At 36.6% G+C, this 19,523-nt stretch overlaps 8 protein-coding genes and 1 pseudogene across 11 annotated transcripts in view; 5 read left to right on the top strand and 4 right to left on the bottom strand.

The window, feature by feature from the left end:
• Positions 1-463: 463 nt before the first annotated feature.
• Positions 464-2,370, top strand: LOC128679898 (uncharacterized). Its single transcript, XM_053762394.2, has 2 exons — positions 464-641; positions 1,591-2,370. Exons 1-2 carry the CDS (start codon positions 464-466, stop codon positions 2,295-2,297), a joined length of 885 nt encoding a protein of 294 aa, XP_053618369.1. The 3' UTR covers positions 2,298-2,370.
• LOC128679897 (uncharacterized) lies at positions 640-2,867 on the bottom strand. Its single transcript, XM_053762393.1, has 2 exons — positions 2,410-2,867; positions 640-1,566 (listed from the first exon to the last, which is right to left on the bottom strand). The coding sequence occupies exons 1-2, from the start codon at positions 2,715-2,717 to the stop codon at positions 669-671; spliced, it is 1,206 nt and encodes a 401-aa protein (XP_053618368.1). The 5' UTR covers positions 2,718-2,867; the 3' UTR covers positions 640-668.
• Positions 2,868-3,629: 762 nt separating this feature from the next.
• On the top strand, positions 3,630-5,882 carry LOC128679899 (uncharacterized; annotated as a pseudogene).
• Positions 5,883-6,080: 198 nt separating this feature from the next.
• On the bottom strand, positions 6,081-8,803 carry LOC128679896 (uncharacterized). The gene is made up of 2 exons (XM_053762392.2): positions 6,995-8,803; positions 6,081-6,878 (listed from the first exon to the last, which is right to left on the bottom strand). The coding sequence occupies exons 1-2, from the start codon at positions 7,430-7,432 to the stop codon at positions 6,081-6,083; spliced, it is 1,236 nt and encodes a 411-aa protein (XP_053618367.1). The 5' UTR covers positions 7,433-8,803.
• Positions 8,804-10,469: 1,666 nt separating this feature from the next.
• On the top strand, positions 10,470-13,008 carry LOC128679648 (transcription factor Adf-1-like). Its single transcript, XM_053762033.2, has 2 exons — positions 10,470-11,059; positions 12,360-13,008. The coding sequence occupies exons 1-2, from the start codon at positions 10,712-10,714 to the stop codon at positions 12,903-12,905; spliced, it is 894 nt and encodes a 297-aa protein (XP_053618008.1). The 5' UTR covers positions 10,470-10,711; the 3' UTR covers positions 12,906-13,008.
• LOC128679639 (uncharacterized) lies at positions 11,364-13,669 on the bottom strand. Its single transcript, XM_053762023.1, has 2 exons — positions 13,007-13,669; positions 11,364-12,207 (listed from the first exon to the last, which is right to left on the bottom strand). Exons 1-2 carry the CDS (start codon positions 13,667-13,669, stop codon positions 11,389-11,391), a joined length of 1,482 nt encoding a protein of 493 aa, XP_053617998.1. The 3' UTR covers positions 11,364-11,388.
• LOC128679641 (uncharacterized) overlaps positions 11,364-19,523 on the bottom strand; it is a 56,898-nt gene continuing 48,738 nt past the window's right edge. For all 4 annotated transcript variants that reach the window (XR_010370209.1, XR_008405769.2, XR_008405768.2 and 1 more), the window contains one exon: positions 11,364-19,515. Coding sequence is in view for 1 of the 4 variants with exons in the window: in XM_053762026.2 (XP_053618001.1) it covers positions 18,694-19,515 (822 nt within the window). In the remaining 3 variants the exon portion in view is untranslated. The remainder of the gene's footprint in view (positions 19,516-19,523) is intronic.
• LOC128679654 (uncharacterized) lies at positions 13,797-14,874 on the top strand. Its single transcript, XM_053762039.2, has 2 exons — positions 13,797-14,144; positions 14,593-14,874. Exons 1-2 carry the CDS (start codon positions 13,797-13,799, stop codon positions 14,872-14,874), a joined length of 630 nt encoding a protein of 209 aa, XP_053618014.1.
• LOC128679646 (uncharacterized) lies at positions 15,104-17,198 on the top strand. The gene is made up of 2 exons (XM_053762032.2): positions 15,104-15,433; positions 15,756-17,198. Exons 1-2 carry the CDS (start codon positions 15,104-15,106, stop codon positions 16,356-16,358), a joined length of 933 nt encoding a protein of 310 aa, XP_053618007.1. The 3' UTR covers positions 16,359-17,198.

Here is a 19,523-nt window from a genome sequence, read left to right as displayed (position 1 = left end):
ACACCACCATCTGAAATCCGACCCTGACATCCCACATTACCGTACAAAAAATTATAATCAGCATCTACTAACGCAAATAGAACAACACTGAAATAATGTTTATAGTTGTAATATTCACTTCCACTCCTTGGAGGTCATTTAAGTTTTATGTGTTTTCCATCCATTGATCCAAGACAATTAGAGCGCTTGTAGACGTCCGTTTTTTTCACCGGATAACGGACCGTGTTTTTTGCCGGATTCGCGGTGGTGTATGAATTATAATGAATGTATGTACATGCACCGGACATCGGTCCGGCGAACAATTTACGCCGGATGCACCACCCCTTCCCCTCGGCGCGACGGACACCGGTCCGGTGTAAGAAATGGCGGTCATCCACGCCAGTGTATTGGTGCGTGTTGACGCTGCCGGACGTATTGCCTGTTTTCTGTTAATTGAGTGCCGTCTACCTGCGTTCTTTTAAAAATGGGTAATATTGACATGGAATTGTTAATAAGTTTGGTTGAAAATAGGCCTGTACTGTGGGACAAAACCCAAGAGTGCTATAAAAATAGACAGTCGAGTTTTGCCGCTTGGAGAGAAATTTGTCTTGCGTTAAATGAAGGTTTTGAAACGATGTCCGAGAAAGAAAAAAATGATTTTGGTAAGTAACATTTTATTTTCATTATTTTTATGCATGTTGATTTTGCCATGGTACACGCCCTACTGGTGACATGAAATACTCTGCATATTTGTTACGAATCATATTTGCTGTTACATTACCTCGTGTTGAATGGGAACGAGGCAAATGGCATAGAGTAGACACCATGTGTGAACTAGCAGTGTCAGTAGCATTATTAGCAATACCCTCTACTTTATGAATTATGTTTTGTAATAAGCAGCATGTTTTTACAATGTTAACAGCAGTATCTGTTGAAACATTTAATGGTCTATGCAAAATCCTCCATTTATTGGATAAAATACCAAATGCGCATTCGACGTAGCGTCGCGCTCTTGTGAGACGATAATTGAAATTTTTTTTTATTGAGTCAAGTTGATGCCCACCGTAAGGACGAAGTACGTGTTGATGTAAAGCGAAAGCTTCATCAGCAACAAATACATAAGGTAACTCACTGCCTGCACCTGGCAACTGCTTAGGTCGAGGAATATTTAATTTATCGCCTACTATTCTTTTCCAAAATTCTGTTTCTTTAAATACTGCTGAATCGCATTCTTTGCCGTAGGCTCCAACATCAATAAAAACAAAATTATAGTTTGTGTCTACCACGGCCATTAATACTATTGAGAAATAGAGCTTGTAGTTGAAAAACATTGATCCACTTTCTTCTGGCTTGATGATTCTAATATGTTTTCCGTCAATGGCTCCCAAGCAATGAGGAAAATTTGCATTGGTCTCGAAATTTTTTGCTATTGTTAACCATTCGTCTTCCGATGGTAGTTTCATATAAATTGGAGAAAGGGTTTCCCACAATGCTTCAAATACTTCTTGTACAATACAGCTGATAGTTTTTATACCCATTCTGAAACTGTAATGTAGATCACTAAATGTGTTCCCTGCAGCTAAATATCTGTAACAATTTTTTCTTTTTTAGGCAAAGATATCATAAAAAAATGGAACAATGCAAGAGATAACTGGATGAAATATCACAAAAAAGTTAAGGAATGTAAATCCGGCTCTGGTGCAAAAAGTCTACGAAAATATAAATTCTACGATCAAATGCTCTTTTTGTGTAAAATTGTGACTCGCCGAACAACGGAAGCAAGTATTACATCAGAAAAAAACATCACACAATCTCACAACAAAGAAACTGACTCACAAACCAATAATGACCCTACCGCACCAGCCAATACTACCGATTTAACAAAAACAAGCAAGAAGAGAAAGACAGACTGTAGCGAAGTTGATCGACAAATGCTTACTTTAATTAAATCAGTTGAAGATGAAGACAAGAGTAAGAGTATGTGTTTTTTCAAAGGTATTGCTCCGATTGTAGACAAGTATAGTGATGACGATTATGTTGAATTCCAATATGAAATCATTAAAGTTATGAGAAATTTAACTCGGAGAAATCAAGCGTCCATGCAGCAGCAAAATTACAATTACAATATTAATCGAGGCTACACTACGGCTACACCCGACTACAGGATACACGAATATCAACCAACACAACCCATTCCATCCACATCCAGGATGCCTCAAGAACTCATGCAGCAAGATGATTCCCAATCTTCAATTATTACTGAATTAAGTTCAATCACATCGCCTGATTACGATTTCGATTTTTCTAAAACTCCTTAATTTATTTTTTGAGTGTAATAAAACAATTACTACCTACTAAATTTTGTTTTAATTAATACAGGTAATCAATCCCCTTTTCTATAATTTGAAATTGAACATCTCTTTAACATACCTTATCGTAACGGCTAATCTCTCTGCCGGGGAAATAGATTTACGCATGTCAGTATCCTCGTGTCTTATTTTATCATATATGGCTGTTAATAATAGTTGAAAGGTTTCTTTCTTCATCCGAAAATAATTGTAAAATTTAGTTTCATCTTCTTCCAACTGCGTAAAAAGAGTTTGAAATGCACCATATTTTTCCCTTTCCAATAATATAGGATGCACCCACGATGACCTTTTACGTTTTTCTATTTCTTTTTGTTTCTTCTTGTACAAATAGTAGGCCAATACGAGTTTTTTTTTCTTATTATTCGACATTTCACACGTGTGTAATCTCTGACTACCAGTTCAAAACTAACGCATATAGACGGCAGTCCATCCATCCGGTAAAAAAAATATGTATACAAGGATAGCCGTTTATTCACGGTCCGTTATCCGGTGAAAAAAACGGACGTCTACAAGCGCTCTTAGGCACATTCCATTTTTTTAAATATACATCTGCAATTTTTCTCCATTCTTCCGATGTTTTTGGTATCTGAAATAAATTTTTTATATTAATAAATATTTTTATACTCTGAACGCAGTGACATAATCCAGATATTTATCATATAAAATATTTTTGTAACAGCTATTTACTTTCACATACTCTGATAATTCTTCAACCAAAGCGTGACACACTTCAGTAATTATGCTCGAAATAAGTTGAGAAGACACTTTGAAGACATCGCAGAGGCTACTGAATGAATTTCCCGAGCTTATTTTAATTTTTAACGTTATTGACAATCTGTCTACTGTTGGAATGGCTTTTCTGTAATTTGTGTCTTGTTTAACTATTCTGTGTCCAACGATATTAAGTAAATATTCAAAATCAGTACTGGTCAATGACTGGTCAATGACTGGTCAATGACAAAAATGTTTTAAAAGAAATGGGTTTCTGTAAAAACCATGTCGTCTTTTTTTAAGTCACTTAATCTTTTACTAGTACTGTAACAATTGTGACTCTTTAAACTAGGCCTAATCCAACAGTTTCGTTGGATTGGTTTTGAGGGATCTACCCATTATAATTGCACAAGTGGCTAATATTAGATCACTTTCATCGTCCTCGTTCATGTCTAATACTGAAACGTCGTAATAATTCGAAAGACACGCGCGCACTCCCCGAGCACTTGGCAATCACTAATTAAGCGCAATACACATCGTGCCCGCCGGGCCGCCGACAAAGCCCGGCGACACAACCCGGCGGCAGAATCATGTCGGCAACATGCGCCTGCGCGTGTTACCCGCCGACATGTTGGCGGCTTGGGTACGCCTGCGCTCAGTTGCCCGGCGACACTCGATCTGTAGTGACGTGCTTGTTTTTTTACGACATGGAGTGGGACGACGAAAAATGTCTTACGTTAATTAATCTTTATCATGAGAAGGAGGTATTGTGGAATCCAAAACACCCAGATCATAAAAGTCGACCAAAGCGTTTTGACTCATTGAACGAAATAGCAAACCGTTTTAAGACAAATGTATCAGAAATTGAAAGAAAAATTAAAAACTTGACAAGTCAGTATTATAGAGAGAGAAAAAAGTGACTGACTCAAAAAAGTCTGGTATCGGTACAGATTGTGTATATCAGAGCAAGTGGTTTGCATATAAATCATTTAGTTTTTTGCAAAACAAGAATACTCCTACTGCCATGATCGATTCTGTAAGTAAAAATGCATTTATTATTTTTATCCAAATTTTTTTTATTGTACAGAACAGAACAAGTTCAAAATAATAATATTATAAAGCTGCAGAGTTTGTTTGTTTGTTTGAACGCGCTAATCTCTGGAACTACTGGTCCGATTTGAATGATTGTTTCAGTGTTGGGTAGTCCATTTATCGAGGAAGGTTATTATAGGCTATTTTTTGTTCAAAATTAGGGATCCGTAATAAAATTGCTATTTTGTATCACAAGGTGTAAAATCGAAAACCTATTTTTGCGTGCGCTGCAAAAACTATTGACAATAGAATAAAATAATGTACTACGAGTTTGTAGATCCCATTAATACCTAAAAAAGTCCGCGAGAACATATATCTAGCTATCATGGTTTAATCACAATAACCGATTTTGTATTCAAAATAATTATTAAATCGTCTGAAGAAAAAAAACTACGTTAAATATGTATCGTAATATTAATCTTTATCGAAAATAATAATTATGTTATCAAGAGTATTTATGTAGAAGTAAAATACTTTTTGTCTCATCTCAATCGGATATTTAAAAGTTATCACGTGTGTAAGATGTAAATCTATACGAATATTATACAGAAGTAAAGTTTGTGTGTGTATTTTGTTAAATTGTAAGGGGTAATCTCTGGATCTACTGAACCGATTGTGATGAAATTTGGTATGGAGATAAAGTGGACCTTGGGACTATCATAGGCTATACAATTCCCACGGGAAATGTCTAATTCCCGCGGGAATAACGAAACGCGAGCGAAGCCGCGGAGGGGAAAGCTAGTGTAAATAATATACATATACAGGGTTATTCGAATGGGTAACAAAACGTGTTTTTTTAGTCCCCCACTCGCTAAGCTCCGCCTCCTTTTTTATTAGGGGTTTTCCTTTGTTACAAATGTCCTTGTTTATTATTTCCACAAGGTCACTGTGCTTTAAGATATTTTAAAGGGAATAAAATAAAAACATCATTGAAAAAAAATTTTTGTTCGCTTCATATGTTTTAACGACACTGATACAATATTTTACATATGCTCACTGTTCATAAAATAACATCCGATTTTAATTTTGACTAAATTATTTATCTTTACTTTCTATATAACACAATACAACAGATTAAATATATTTTATTTTCAGGAGACATCAAACGAAAGCAGTGTTGTACAACCCCAGCAAAATGATTCATCTCATTCATTTGCCGATGACACAATTAAACGTCCCAGAAAAAATCTAAACAATGAAATGATGTCACAAGCTCTGAATATTATGAAATCTGTCTCCGATCGACAAAATCAAACACAAGAAAAAGATGAAGACACTCTTTTTGGAGAATATATTGCAGCAAAACTGAGAAAAATGGATAAATCAACAAATGCAATAGTAAAACATCGAATAAATAACATTATTTTTGAAACCGAAATTGGATATCAGACAGATATGTATGCAGATTACGCAAGACCCTCTAGCTCCCGAAGTCATCCAGGGTACTATACAGGTTCTCCAAATGATCAGCCAAATGCATATCCTTCTAACAGCTCATCATCTGTATATTCTACTATTACGAGCCCGGATCATCAGCATTCTACCACCACAAATCCTTATAATCAGCCAAATACAAACCCTTCATCTGAATATCCCATCAACATAAGCCCTCATCCGCAACTTCCTGGAGTTGAATCTTCGGTACCAGTAGCGCTTGATGAAAGTTCTAATAGTGAACGTATAAGCAGCCAAGATATACAGAACGTTTTCAAATCCATAAATGAAAATTAATTTTCTTTCTTTAAGATCTTTATTATACTCTTATAATTTGAAATAAATATAGCTTAGCATGAGAAAAGTAATCAAGAAATAAATCTGTCTTTTGAAATGTTATGATTAAGAGTCACTAATTGTAAACACAAATTAAAATATAACTATCAATATTATGTTTTTTATTAAATCTTTTAATTTAGTTTTTGATTAAATTGATCATTGATCATACTGCCATTCTAAGCTTCCGACATCGGAGAGAAAATATTCAACCAACTCGTTCCTTGTATCTTCAGGGCACAGATTTGTATTGACCTCTCTTGGCAAGGCAACAAAACAATTATTTTCAGGAGTTACTGTGCGCCATTCACCTGGTATGATTTCTCCGTTATCATTTTCAGAATCATATTCGTTTCGCTGCATATTTTTTTTTATATAATTGAACAAATGTACACAGGCCAATGTCACAATAGCAGTTTTTTGTGGACATAGCTGGATAGGTCTCTTGAATATTTGAAATTTGCTGGTTAACTGGCCAAACACATTTTCAACAACTCTTCGTCCTCGACATATACGATAATTGTAAACTCTTTTGGGAGATCTTTTTGTGTGATTACCATCGTAAGGTTTTATAATGTGGGTTTGTAATGCAAAAGCATCATCACCCAAAAAAAAATAAGGCACTGGTATATTTCTCCCAGGTAAAGGTTTGTTGTCAGGCAAATTTAAAGAATTGTTATTTAACATTCTGCATAACGCAGAGCTATTAAACACACCGCCATCTGAAATACGACCCTGACATCCCACATTAGCGTATAAAAACTTGTAATCTGCATCCACTAATGCAAATAGTACAATACTGAAATAAGATTTATAGTTAAAATATTCACTTCCACTTCTTGGTGGACATTGAATTTTTACGTGTTTTCCGTCCATTGATCCAAGGCAATTAGGAACATTCCATCTATCCAGATATCTATCTGCAACTTTTTTCCATTCGTTTGAAGTTCTCGGAATCTAAAATAAAAACATCAACTAAATTATACTTCGAACTAAACCAAAAAGCACAAAAAATATACATGTATTTAAAATTTATAATTATTAATACTTAGATTTATTTAAAAAAAAATTACCTTTACATACTCGGAAAGGCCATCGATTATAGCTTGGCATACTTCTGGGATAATGTATGAAATAATTTGAGGAGATACTTTGAACACGTCACAAAGGCTAATGAATGATTCGCCCGTACTCAGGTATTTTAATGTTATTGCTAATCTGTCTTGTGCCGAAATTGCAGTTCTGTAATTTGTATCTTTTTTAACTATTCTCGGCCCAACAATATTTAATAAATATTCAAAGTCGGTATTGGTTAATTTCATGAATGTTTGAAAATGTATGGGATTTTGTACAATCAAGTCATCTGCTTTCAAATCTCTTAATCTGTCACGATTGCTATAACAATTGCGACTCAGTAAACTAGGTCTAACCCAACAGCTTCGTTTTCTTTGCAGCGATCCAGCAATAAACATTCCACAAGCTGCTATCAACAGATCACTGCCATCGTCCATTTTTAAGATTATTTCTATTTACTGAATTATCGAAGATACACCATCAAAATTATATGACACAACCACACAACCTTTATCGACACGCGGCAATCACTGACTGCCAAATAAATTTCTCATCTCAAGCCGCCGACATGCCGCCGACCAAATTTTCCGACTTGAGCCGCCAACTAGACCGCCGACAAAAAGTTGCCGACATATGTCGGCGGCCCGGCGGGCTCAATGTGTATTGCGCTTTAAGATAACACGTTTTGGCCGTTCAGTCAAGCTACCAGTATGTTTCACTTGAGGGGGAGCACTGTGGCTACCACAACATTACCACCACCGTTACCATACAGAACCAAATAACCAAAACCAAGGATTTACCAAGGAAAAGCACACACAAGCACAAGCACTATATTTATTAACTCCGTCGCAAAGAAACAGAGGAAGTACGCAGCTCTGAAAAGAACACGCACTTCACATCACAGGCAAGACCCAGTCTTCAGTTCGCCAAGAAATAAGAATGTTCGTCAAGAAACATGCACTCAGTTCTCATAAGAACTACAACGCATCATCTTCATGCACCGTCGCGATGTATCGCCGCGCTCGCCGCCGTCGTCGAGTGAAGCACACGCAGACTTCCGTTCGCCGTGGATAGAAAGAGCCACGCCACTGCGGGACCTATTTATAGATACCGCAAAATCGCCGTGCGCCGCATCGGCCCACGCGCCTATGCGACAAGGAGAGCATGCGTTGGACAAGGACAGCGAAGAATAATTCCGATTGTTTGATTGGTTAATACGCTTTCTCTTTGTAAATATTTTTGTATATATACAGCTACAATTGTGCAATAAATTCATTCATTCGATTCGATCGATTCCTACCTTCTGATCGAGTATTTATTTTGCTCCAGAACCACGTTCCCAAAATCAGATTCACACAAAAATTATTTTCATTTACGTTAACGTTTTATAAAGCTTGCATGACAAGTAAGTAGACCTGGCGGGTTAACTCAGTCATACAGTTAGTAACAAAATCGATAAATAAGAATAATATCCATGATCTAATTTCGTTTCACATTTATACAATTCATGCCTACTTAGTCAAAGTCGTTAGTTATGTAAATCGGGAAGGAAATACATTTCTTCGTTATCATAATTCAAGCCAGCACAAAACTTTAACGTATGTAAATGTACAAAAATCTCTTTTAGTCTGCAATTATGTTGTAGATTTACTTTGCATATTCCATGATTTTTTTTGTTTTTGTTTTTTACTAGCTCAAATGTCATCCGAACTAAAAGTTATACCACCAACAAGGGTTTATCCCGGTATGAAAAATAAAAAAATACTATGGAGGAAGAAGAATGTAGACCGACAACTCCGAGGAAAAACTGGGAACAAGAAAATGACTAAGGATACACCGAGGTGTAAAAAATTGAAAAGATCTTTAAAAAACACAAGTAAACTTTTAAAAAGTTATAGAGAGAAAGGTATCAAATTATCAAAAAAAAAACAAAAATTTGGTAGATTTAAATAAAATGAAGTTTAAAGGGGAATTAGCTCAAAATTTGATAATGATGCAGTTCAAAAAAGGAAAAAAACAATGGACAGAAGCGGAAAAAAACGTGCATGTCACTTTACTGTAAGTCTCCTGCCACTTTAAATATTTAAGAAAAGGAGGCTTCTTGCTAGCCGCTCCCACTACCATTCAAAATTGGTTGTAATCCACCAACTGTTTACCGGGATTAAATTATATTTTTGAAAATATTTATCGCAAATTTGTTGATCAATCTACACAATATAAATCATGTGCAATTTGTTTTGATGAGATGAGCATTAAAACTGATTTAGAATATTAAAAAAAATTGATTTGGTGGAGGGATTCGAAGACTTTGGTGGAGGCGATCTTTCTCCCGTGGAAGCCAGATATGCACTTTTATTTGTAGTTAGAGGTATTTACAATAATTTGAAAATTCCTATAGCATACTTTTTATCACACAAAAATGTGAACTCTGACAAGTTGATTAATTTAATTAAATTTTTAATTAACAGATTATTCGCATGTGGATTATTACCGAAAGTGATTGTATGTGACCAGGCAACAACAAATGTTAAGGCGATCAAATCCATGGGGGCAACAAAATATGGAACCATATATATTTATAGATAATCGTAAAATTTTTGATATACCGCATTTGATTAAAAAAATTCAGAAATAATTTGATTGACAAATATTTTGATTTAAATGGTAATGGGATTTCATTTAATGATATTATTAATGTATATAATGTAGATAAAAATAATAAAAGTAAATCAATCAATAAATTAACCCCGGTGCACTTAAAGCCTAATAAATTTCAAAAAAATGCGGGTGAAATACGCCGTACAAGTTTTAAGACATTCAGTTGCTGCAGCTGGAGAACTGCAAAGTACAACAGCCAAAAATACAGCTGATTTTGTTCAAGTTGTGAATGATTTGATTCGTTGAATTCAAGAAATAAATTTGATTACAATCCTAAATAATCTAAATCCTAATAAATGTGCTTTAACAAAAAATAAAAATACGCATGTGTATCAATCGTTGATTAAGGTTAAATCATTATTTGCTGATTTGAAGAAAATGATTACGAAAAATATTTCAATTAAATTCACAAGCCCTCCGTGTTTTGAGGGTACACAATCAATGATGTGTTGCAGTTCTCCAGCGAGGAGTTCTCTAAGGTCACCGAGGTTAAATTCATTATGACGTATCGATTAAATCAAGATGTGATTGAAAATTTATTTGGAATTTATAGAATGAGGGGCGGTTGTAATCGTAATCCAACATCAAGAAATTTACCAGCCATATTCAGATCGAATTTGCTTAATAATTTAATAAAATTAGAAAACACGAAAGACACGCGCGCACTCCCCGAGCACTTGGCAATCACTAATTATGAACACTGCATGCCGCGACTGTCGTGCCGCCGGTAAAAATATCCAGCTCGCAATTTCTAAAGCCGCCGGGTCCACCCGCCGGCACTAACCCGCAGGGCTCGTGCCGGCGGGCCGGCGGCTTCGGTGTGTAGACAGCTTAAAGCCCCGGATACACTAGGGAACATTTTGTCCCGCAACATGACGCGCAACACAAAATATACGTGACGCTGCAACGTTGCATAGTGTCCCGCAACATGACCCACAACATTGTACGTGACGCGGGGCATGTTGCTTGCTCCCGCCTCGTGAGCGAGCGCATGTGTCCCGCGTCAGTGTTGCGGCATTTGTCACCGAGTATAGTCGCGTACGCAACGTGCCTTTAAAATGTCTGTTGTGTGGGGAAATGATACCGTGCTTTTGCTTATTGAGCTTTACGAAAGTCGTGACTTGTTATGGGATACTTCACACCGTGACTATCGAAATAAAATAAAGAAAAATGATGCATGGGAGGATATTGCCAAGGCGCTTAAATTGCCTAGAAAAGAAATAGAAGCCAAAGTACATACCCTGCGTTCGCAATTTGTCCGAGAAAGGAAGAAAGTGAAATCGTCAAAAACTACTGGCAGTGGACGAGAGGACGTGAAGTCCAGTGCATGGTTTGCGTATGATGCAATGAAATTTTTGCTAAAGGGAGCCACAACGTCTGGAAGCTTGGACACTTTGGACACAAACGTAAGTTATGCTTTTTTATTTCTAATTTATTTATATTTACTAGCGGCCCGCCCCGGCTTCGCACGGGTAGCTAAATTTATACATACTTAATTTATTAATTTAAACTTTCTTCTATTTCTATTTCCTTTTTTCTGCCCATATGATGCTGTATTTTTTTATCTTATCACTTATTTTATTATTATTTCACCTTATCACTACTAATATAATATGTATTATTTACATTAACTAAGATTTGTACACACCTCACCCACAAGACTTCACTTCTAAAAGGATTGACGTTGTTCAATAACATTAAAAGAAAAAATATAGTACAATACTAGTTTATTCATTTAAAAATTATTCTGCCAGGGAACACGTCCTTCTTCACTCATGAAATATTCAGCAAATTTGTTTCTTATTTCCATAGCAGATTCAGGGTAGCGTCGTCCCATAGCATTTAAATTCGACATATTAACAGAGCCAGCTTCTCTGCGCCAAGATCCTTCTAAAATATCGTGATCCACATTTTCAGAATCAAAAGTTCCATGTGGGTTGTACAGTGATCTCGATTGACTATTTCGCCTTAAAAAATTATGGAGGTATATGCACGCCATTACAACAAGTTCAGCATTACAGGGTAGGATGGTTATGGGAGTTCGGAATATACGAAATACAACACCTAAGATACCGAACACATTTTCGACAATTCTTCTAGCTCTTGACAGTCGATAGTTGAAAATGCGTCTTGTTGTACCCACGTCATGATTACCGGGATATGGCTTCATCATGTTTTCTGTCAGTGCAAAGGCGCTGTCTCCTACAAGTACGTAAGGCATATTCGGCCCATCTTGTCGTATTGGGTCTGGAGTCGGCCAGTTGAGTTGGTTATCAGCCAAAGCTTTATAAAAAGCAGTCTCTTGGAATACTCCACTGTCAGAAGATTTTCCTTTAGCACCACAATTTGCATAGATAAAATTGTAATTTGCATCGACAATACCCAATAGGACAATACTAAATTGTTCTTTATAGTTAAAATAGTCACTTCCAGAATTCGAAGGAGCTTGGATCAAAACGTGTTTACCGTCTATAGATCCAACGCAATGCGGAAAATTCCATATATTTTCAAAGCTTCTAGCCTTGGCTTTCCATTCATTTGCAGTAGCTGGGACCTGTAAAGAAATTATTAAACATTAAATACTATTTTTACGTACTAATAATTAAGGATTCATGTCTAACAGATGTTTGAAATAATACAATACGTGTTTTATAGTCTATCCTTATTATAATAATTGATTTAATATTTATATCATTAATTTTTCAGAGTCCACAAAGCCAAAACACGATTTCGTCTCCGGATGAAGATGTCGTTCTACAGTCTCAATCTACCGTTCCAGAATTTCAATCTCCTCATCAACTAGAATCGCAATCTACCATTGATCAAGCAGAGCAACCTACAACCCCTGCACCAACACCTTCATCGTCGCGACCAACTCGCAAGAGGAGCCACCCCAATGAAGATAGATTAGAGGAGGCTTATGAAGTTCTGCATGCTGCTAAAAACAGAATGATGTCCCGAGATGAATTCGATGTTTATGGACAGTACGTAGGAACTGAGTTACGTGCATTAAATGACGAACACAGTGTAATTATGGCTAAATATTATATTAATAATATTTTATTAGATGCACGCTTAGGAAAATACCGTACAATTTATAATAATCAAAGCCAGCCAGTTGTTCAACAGGGCTATAGCACTGCATCCAGTGATATTAGCCCCGAGCCTTCTGAAGAGCATATTATACAAGATATACTTGAAACTATGGATTCCTCGAACACTAATAGCATTGATGGCACTAATACTAATTAATTTACGTTGGTCGCTATATCCATCTCGTACTCTTTAAAATTTATTTTACTGAAGATTAAAATACAATTATAAATAAAATATATGCGTTTTCTTTAACTTACCTTTACACATATCTTCAATTTATTTATCAGTTCTTTACAAACTTCTGGTACTATTTTACGTATCAGTTGTTTTGACACTCGAAAAGTGTACGACAAAGAAGCATAAGAATCTCCAGTCGACAAGTACCTCAATGTAATGGCAAGTCTGATATGAGGACTAATAGCGTTTCGTAATATTGTATCCTGTTTGGCTATGGAAGATGCGATCATTTGCAACAAAGTTTCAAAATCAGATGATGACATGCGAGTAAAATTCACAAACGATCCGTCAGACATTCGGAGATCACTTAGAATATTTACTCTTCTTTCTCGTTGTAATAAGAAATTCCGCATCCACCACCTTCTCTTTCTCTTACGTTTCAACACACTCGATATAATTACTATGTACGCAGCACTAATAGCCACAACCTCCTCGGGCGACATTTCTATAAACACTGAGAAGTGTGGTCGACAAAATGTTCCGCGACATGTATCTCGGCACATTCCACGTAGTTGTTGAGCAACATGTTCCGCAACATGTTGCTCCATTTGTCCCCTAGTGTATCCGTGGCTTAAAGCCGCGTTTTCACTAAGGGACATTTGTCCCGCGACTCTGTCGCTCGACATCAATTCTACGTGTCGGGCGACGTCGCGCGCGATATCGCCCGACATCGCAGGGGACATTTACGTGTCGCCGGACAGGTCGCATGTCGACGCTCGCTGAGCGTCGACATGCGCGACTCCCGTGTCCCGCGACAGTCGCCGGACAGGCTTTGAGTAGTGAGAACGTGTGTCGCTTTGTGTTCTAAAAATGGCAGTAGTGTGGTCCAGTGAGCAAATATTGACCCTTATCGAGTTGTATCAAAATTCGCAAATATTGTGGGACACTTCACATAGTGATTATAAAAACAAAATAAAAAAAAATGATGCATGGGAATCTATCGCGACTACATTAAATAAACCTAGAAAAGACGTCGAGGGAAAAATACACAACATAAGGTCTCAGTTTCTCAGGGAGAGAAAAAAAATAGCGAGCTCAAAATCTACAGGAAGTGCAAGTGGGGATGTTCACAAAAGTAACTGGTTTGCGTATGATTCGCTGCTTTTCCTAGTAAAAGGGGCGACAAGTTCGGGCAGTATGGACTCTATGAATGCGCAGGTAAGCTCCTCATAATGTGTAAAATGTGTTTATCAGTAGCTTAGTTTAATTTCAAGTTTTCTTTATTTCTATCTGTGGGAATCTGACTGCCATTAAGTAGATGGTCGCCCCACTTCCCGCGGGGTGAGGGACGCTGACAAGATGGCGCGTGTAGAAGTTACGACCGACACGCTATCGAGAATTAAGATTTGATTGTACTCTCGCATTACTGTTACATTCTGATTAAAGTTTTCTTTATAACTTCCGAGTTCCTTATTTTTAATCGAGAGCCATATTATTATTATATGTAAATAATATAAAAAAAATAAGATAAAATAAATATATATATATATTTTACAGTTTACAAATTTGACAGAAAAGAAAGTAAAATTAGGAACAATTCGAGCATATAGTATAATTTTTTTGCGTGATTTAATGTTTGTTTTAGACTGTTTTTTTCCTTTTATAGACATCTGAAAGTTCGGTGGCACACGAAGAAATACCAGCGGCATCGCAAGTATTAACGCAACCACCAGAAGCACCAACGTCGCCGCCACCATTACCAACGCAACCAATGCCGCTTACAAATACTCAAAATAAAAGGAAAAAAGATGATCTGAGTGAGGTATATGAAATAATGAAGAGTGCAAAAGCCAGGATGGATCAACCAAAAGATGAATATCAAATTTACGCCGACTATATAGCTTCAGAGTTAAGAAATATAAAGCGGTCTACACACCAAAGCCGCTGACCCGGCGGCACGGATCGCCGGCCCAACCCGCCGGCCTTATTTTGTACAATCATGCCGCCGGCTTGCGCCCGCGCGGGCAAGCCGGCGGGGCAGCATGCCGATGCCGACGGCATCCCTCTCCACTCACTCAGTCAGTTGCCCGCCGGCTTTCATAGAGTAGTGACGTATCACTTATTCATTCTCTGTTGTTGTGAAGTGTCGGCACTTTTATTTTTATCAACTAACCAATATGGAGTGGGACGATGCAACAGTTATAAAACTAATAGACCTCTATCATTTAAAAGAAATATTATGGAACCCAAAAAACCGTGACTACAAAAGCCGGCCAAAGCGTTACGACGCATTTAATGAAATTGCCAGTGAATTTGCTACTGATGTTCCGGAAATCGAGAGAAAGATAAAAAATTTAACTAGTCATTATTACCGAGAGAAAAAAAAAGAAGATAATTCAAATAAGTCTGGTGCGGGTACTGATGGTATTTATCATAGTAAATGGTTTGCCTACAAATCACTAAATTTTCTGCGGAACAAAAATGTGCCTACTGGAACCACCGATACTGTAAGTAAAGATATATTTTTTTTTTATTTATAATCAGGCAACTAGGGCCCCATAGACATATAATTATAATATTAGTTTATTTATTAGTGTATCTTGGTATTTACATTTTAACCCTTTCCCGGGCATTGGCAAAATAGTTGCCACTCAGGTAAAAAAAATGTGTTTGAAAAAAAAGTAATTGAAATGTTGAAGACTTATTCAGTGCCTTTAATAAAATCCATAATAAAAAAATACACAATAAATGTTGATTTTGACTAGAGATACTTATTTATTTTTTATTAAATTAAAGTAAAACGTCAGTCTTTTTCGTCTTTTTTCGCAGGACACACCGTCGACGAGCCACGATTCACAATCGAGACGAGAATCACAATCAAATCAAAATGATTTACCACAGATGTCACCAGGAGATTCACAATCAAATCATAATGATTTACCACAGATGTCGCCAGAAAATACAACTTGGCAACGAAATAAACGTCCTAAAATCAACCCTAATAAAGAGTTGATATCCGAAGCATTGAATATTATGAAGAATGTCTCCCAACGACCAAATGTGACAAAAGATGAGGATGGTTTATTTGGAGATTATATTGCGGGTCAGTTAAGACAAATGGATCGACAAATGAAAGCTATTGTGAGACATCGGATCAACAATATAATATTTGAAGCCGAAACTGGATATAGATCCGATACATTTACGGATTTTGCAAGACCAAGTAGTGTTTCTAGTTCACACAGTCATCCAGGATACTATACAGCATCTTCACTACAACAGGCGGTTGTAAGCCCTTCTACAAATAACTTAACTTCTTCTGAATACTCTGCCCAAACAAACTCAGATCCACAAACAATTCAACCTTCGTCACTAGAAACATTTGCTGAAGAATACCTAGCTCTAAATCCTTCTGATAGTGTTATAAAGTAATCTTCAAAATATGTTATAAATATTTAATTTTCTTTTTGGTATAATAAAGGTAGCTATAGGTAGCCCCATTAAAGTTAAATTTAAAATTAGTGTTGACTATTCCCTTCACACGAGTAGAGCTTGACATATGTGCGTAAGGAATAGCAAGGTTTTAATTTTAGTTTAGTGACACTTCTACCAATAGTTAATATCATGTTATTGGTTTACAAAAACACATTTCTTATTTTGTTTAAAATTTTATTATACGAATCACAATAAAAGTGTATCTCACTGTGTAATTTACGATTTTAGATTTAATGGATAATACATGGAACTACTTTAATGATTAAAAATAATATTGATTATATGAGTTGAGTTATTGGTTATATTGCCATTCTAATCCTCCGACACTAGAAAGAAAATAATGAGTCAACTCCACTCTTGTATCCTCAGCGGTCACTGTAGTATCCGAGGTTTGATTGTCTTCTCCTGACATATTATCTAAGCAACTGTCGTTTTCAAGATGTCTACGCCATTCACCGGGAAAGATTTCTCCTTGATTATTTTCAGTATCGTATTCATTTTGCTGAGTTGCAGCGGTTCGTTTGATATAATTAAATAAATGTATACACGCCAAAGTTACAGTAGTAGCTTTTTCTGGGATTAGCTGAATAGGTCTATGAAAAATCTTAAATTTGTGTGTTAACTGCCCAAACACGTTTTCAACTACTCTTCGCCCTCGACATACGCGATAGTTAAAAACCCTCTTAGATGATCCCATTGTGTGATTACCATCATAAGCCTTTATAATATGGGGTTGCAGAGGAAACGCGTCATCACCCAAAAAAAAATACGGTACTGGTAGATTCCTTCCGGGTAAAGGGGTTTTATGTGGTATATTCAATTCATTATCATTTAACAATCGACATAATGCTGAATTATTAAAAACCCCACCATCTGAAATCCGACCCTGACATCCCACATTAGCGTACAAAAAGTTGTAATCAGCATCTACCAAAGCAAAGAGCACAATACTGAAATATTTTTTATAGTTTATATAATCACTTCCACTTTTTGGGGGACATTGAAGTTTTATGTGTTTCCCATCCATTGACCCAAGACAATTGGGTATTTGCCATCTTTTTAAATATTCATCTGCAATTTCTCTCCATCCTTCCTGACTCCTTGGAATTTTCACATAATCTGAAAGTCCTTCAACTAAAGCATCACATACTTCAGGAATAATGCTTGAAATTAGTTGAGGAGATACTTTAAAGACGTCGCACAGGCTACTAAAAGAATTTCCTGAGCTTAGGTATTTTAACGTTATTGACAATCTTTCTACTGGTGAAACTGCTTTTCTGTAATTTGTGTCTTGTTTAGCTATTTTGTGTCCAACAATATTCAGTAAATATTCAAAGTCGGTACTGGTTAATGACAGGAAAGTCTTAAAAGAAATGGGTTTGTATAGAACCAAGTCGTCTTCCCTTAAATCACTTAATCTTTGACAAGTACTGTATTTATTGCGACTCATTAAACTTGGCCTAACCCAACACTTTCGTGTGTTGAGGGATCCACCGATAATAACTCCACAAACTGCTATTATTAAATCACTGTTATCGTCCTCCTCCATGTCAATCTGAAAATACTACTTCTGAATTATTCGCAACACACACGTCCAATCTCTACGACTATTTGGCAATTACTAGAACACCACATGCCGCGGCTGTCGTGCCGCCGGTATTGCCGCCGGCAAAGTCGTTCGGCTTGGACATTCTGAAGCCGCCGGGTTAACCCGCCGGCACTAAGCCGCCGGGCTGTGCCGCCGGGTCAGCGGCTTTGGTGTGTAGACCGCTTAAAGAATGAACATGCTGTGCTACAGACGAAGTACTTTATTAATAATATCTTATTAGAGGCTAGGATGGGAAAATATAACTATACAGAAAACGCAATGGGATCTAATTCAAGCGATACTCAAAGTTATCAAAGTTATGGATACCGTTCTGCTTCTCAACAGTCATCCTATTCAACAAATTCTGTTAATAATAATATCGTCACTGCTAATGCCTCTCATGTTAATAATGATAATGGAGCATCTGCAGAACCAACTCACATAGAATTTCGACAATTTGAGAATATAATATAATAATAACCTTGATTTTCTGTCACTTTTATAAACATTTATATATAAGAAATAAATATCAAAGGGAAATAAATAAATACTTAAAATTAATGAAATCTTTTATTTATTATTAGTGGTTTTTCAATATGTGCCTAAGGACACTAAGATTCTTATCATTTATTCCTTGGTCATTAAACCTAGACAATAAAAAACTCCATTCAAATTTTTAACAGACTATGCTTGATTTGTTTGCCATGGGACACTTCCTTGAGCACTGGAGAAATATTCAGCAAAGTGGTTTCTTATTACCTGAGCGGGTTGAGGAGGAGGCCTGCCATGAATATTTAAGTTTCTCATATTATTATTTCTCAATTCCCTTCGCCACGAACCTTCCACAACATTATGGGCAGCGTCTTCGAAATCGAATGTGGTATTTAGTGTATAATGCGCGGTTGAAGATGTATTACGTCGCAGGAAATTATGTAGGTACACGCATGCCATTACAACTAATTCAGCGTTTACTGGACGTAATGGGATAGCTTTACGAAATACGCGAAACACTACAGACATAATGCCAAAAACATTTTCAACTATTCTTCTTGCTCTTGAGAGCCTGTAGTTGAAAATCCGCTTTAAGCTTCCCTTTTCATGAATGCCGGGATAGGGCCTCATCATATTTTCCGATAGAGCAAATGCGCTATCTCCCACCAGAACGTATGTTATATTCGGACCACCTTGGGTCAGTGGCTCGGGATCTGGTAAATTCAGTTGCTGTTCATTAAGTGCTTTATAAAATGGAGTTTCCTGGAACACTCCACTGTCAGACGATTTCCCTTTTGCACCACAGTTAACATATACAAAGTTATACTCGGCATCCACAATTGCTAAGAGAACCAAGCTATAATTTTCTTTATAATTATAATAATCACTGCCAGAATTTGGTGGCGCTTCTAGTAACACATGCTTTCCGTCAATCGCTCCGATGCAGTGAGGGAAATTCCATAATATTTCAAAATTACGTGATTTTTCTTTCCATTCATTTACATTGGTTGGAGTCTGAAATT

The sequence above is a fragment of the Plodia interpunctella genome, chromosome 22 (genome assembly GCF_027563975.2).
Source record: "Plodia interpunctella isolate USDA-ARS_2022_Savannah chromosome 22, ilPloInte3.2, whole genome shotgun sequence".
In the NCBI taxonomy this organism is placed as follows: Eukaryota; Metazoa; Arthropoda; class Insecta; order Lepidoptera; family Pyralidae; genus Plodia; species Plodia interpunctella.
Note: the sequence above shows the minus strand (reverse complement) of the source record. Positions and strands in the feature narration are given on the sequence as shown.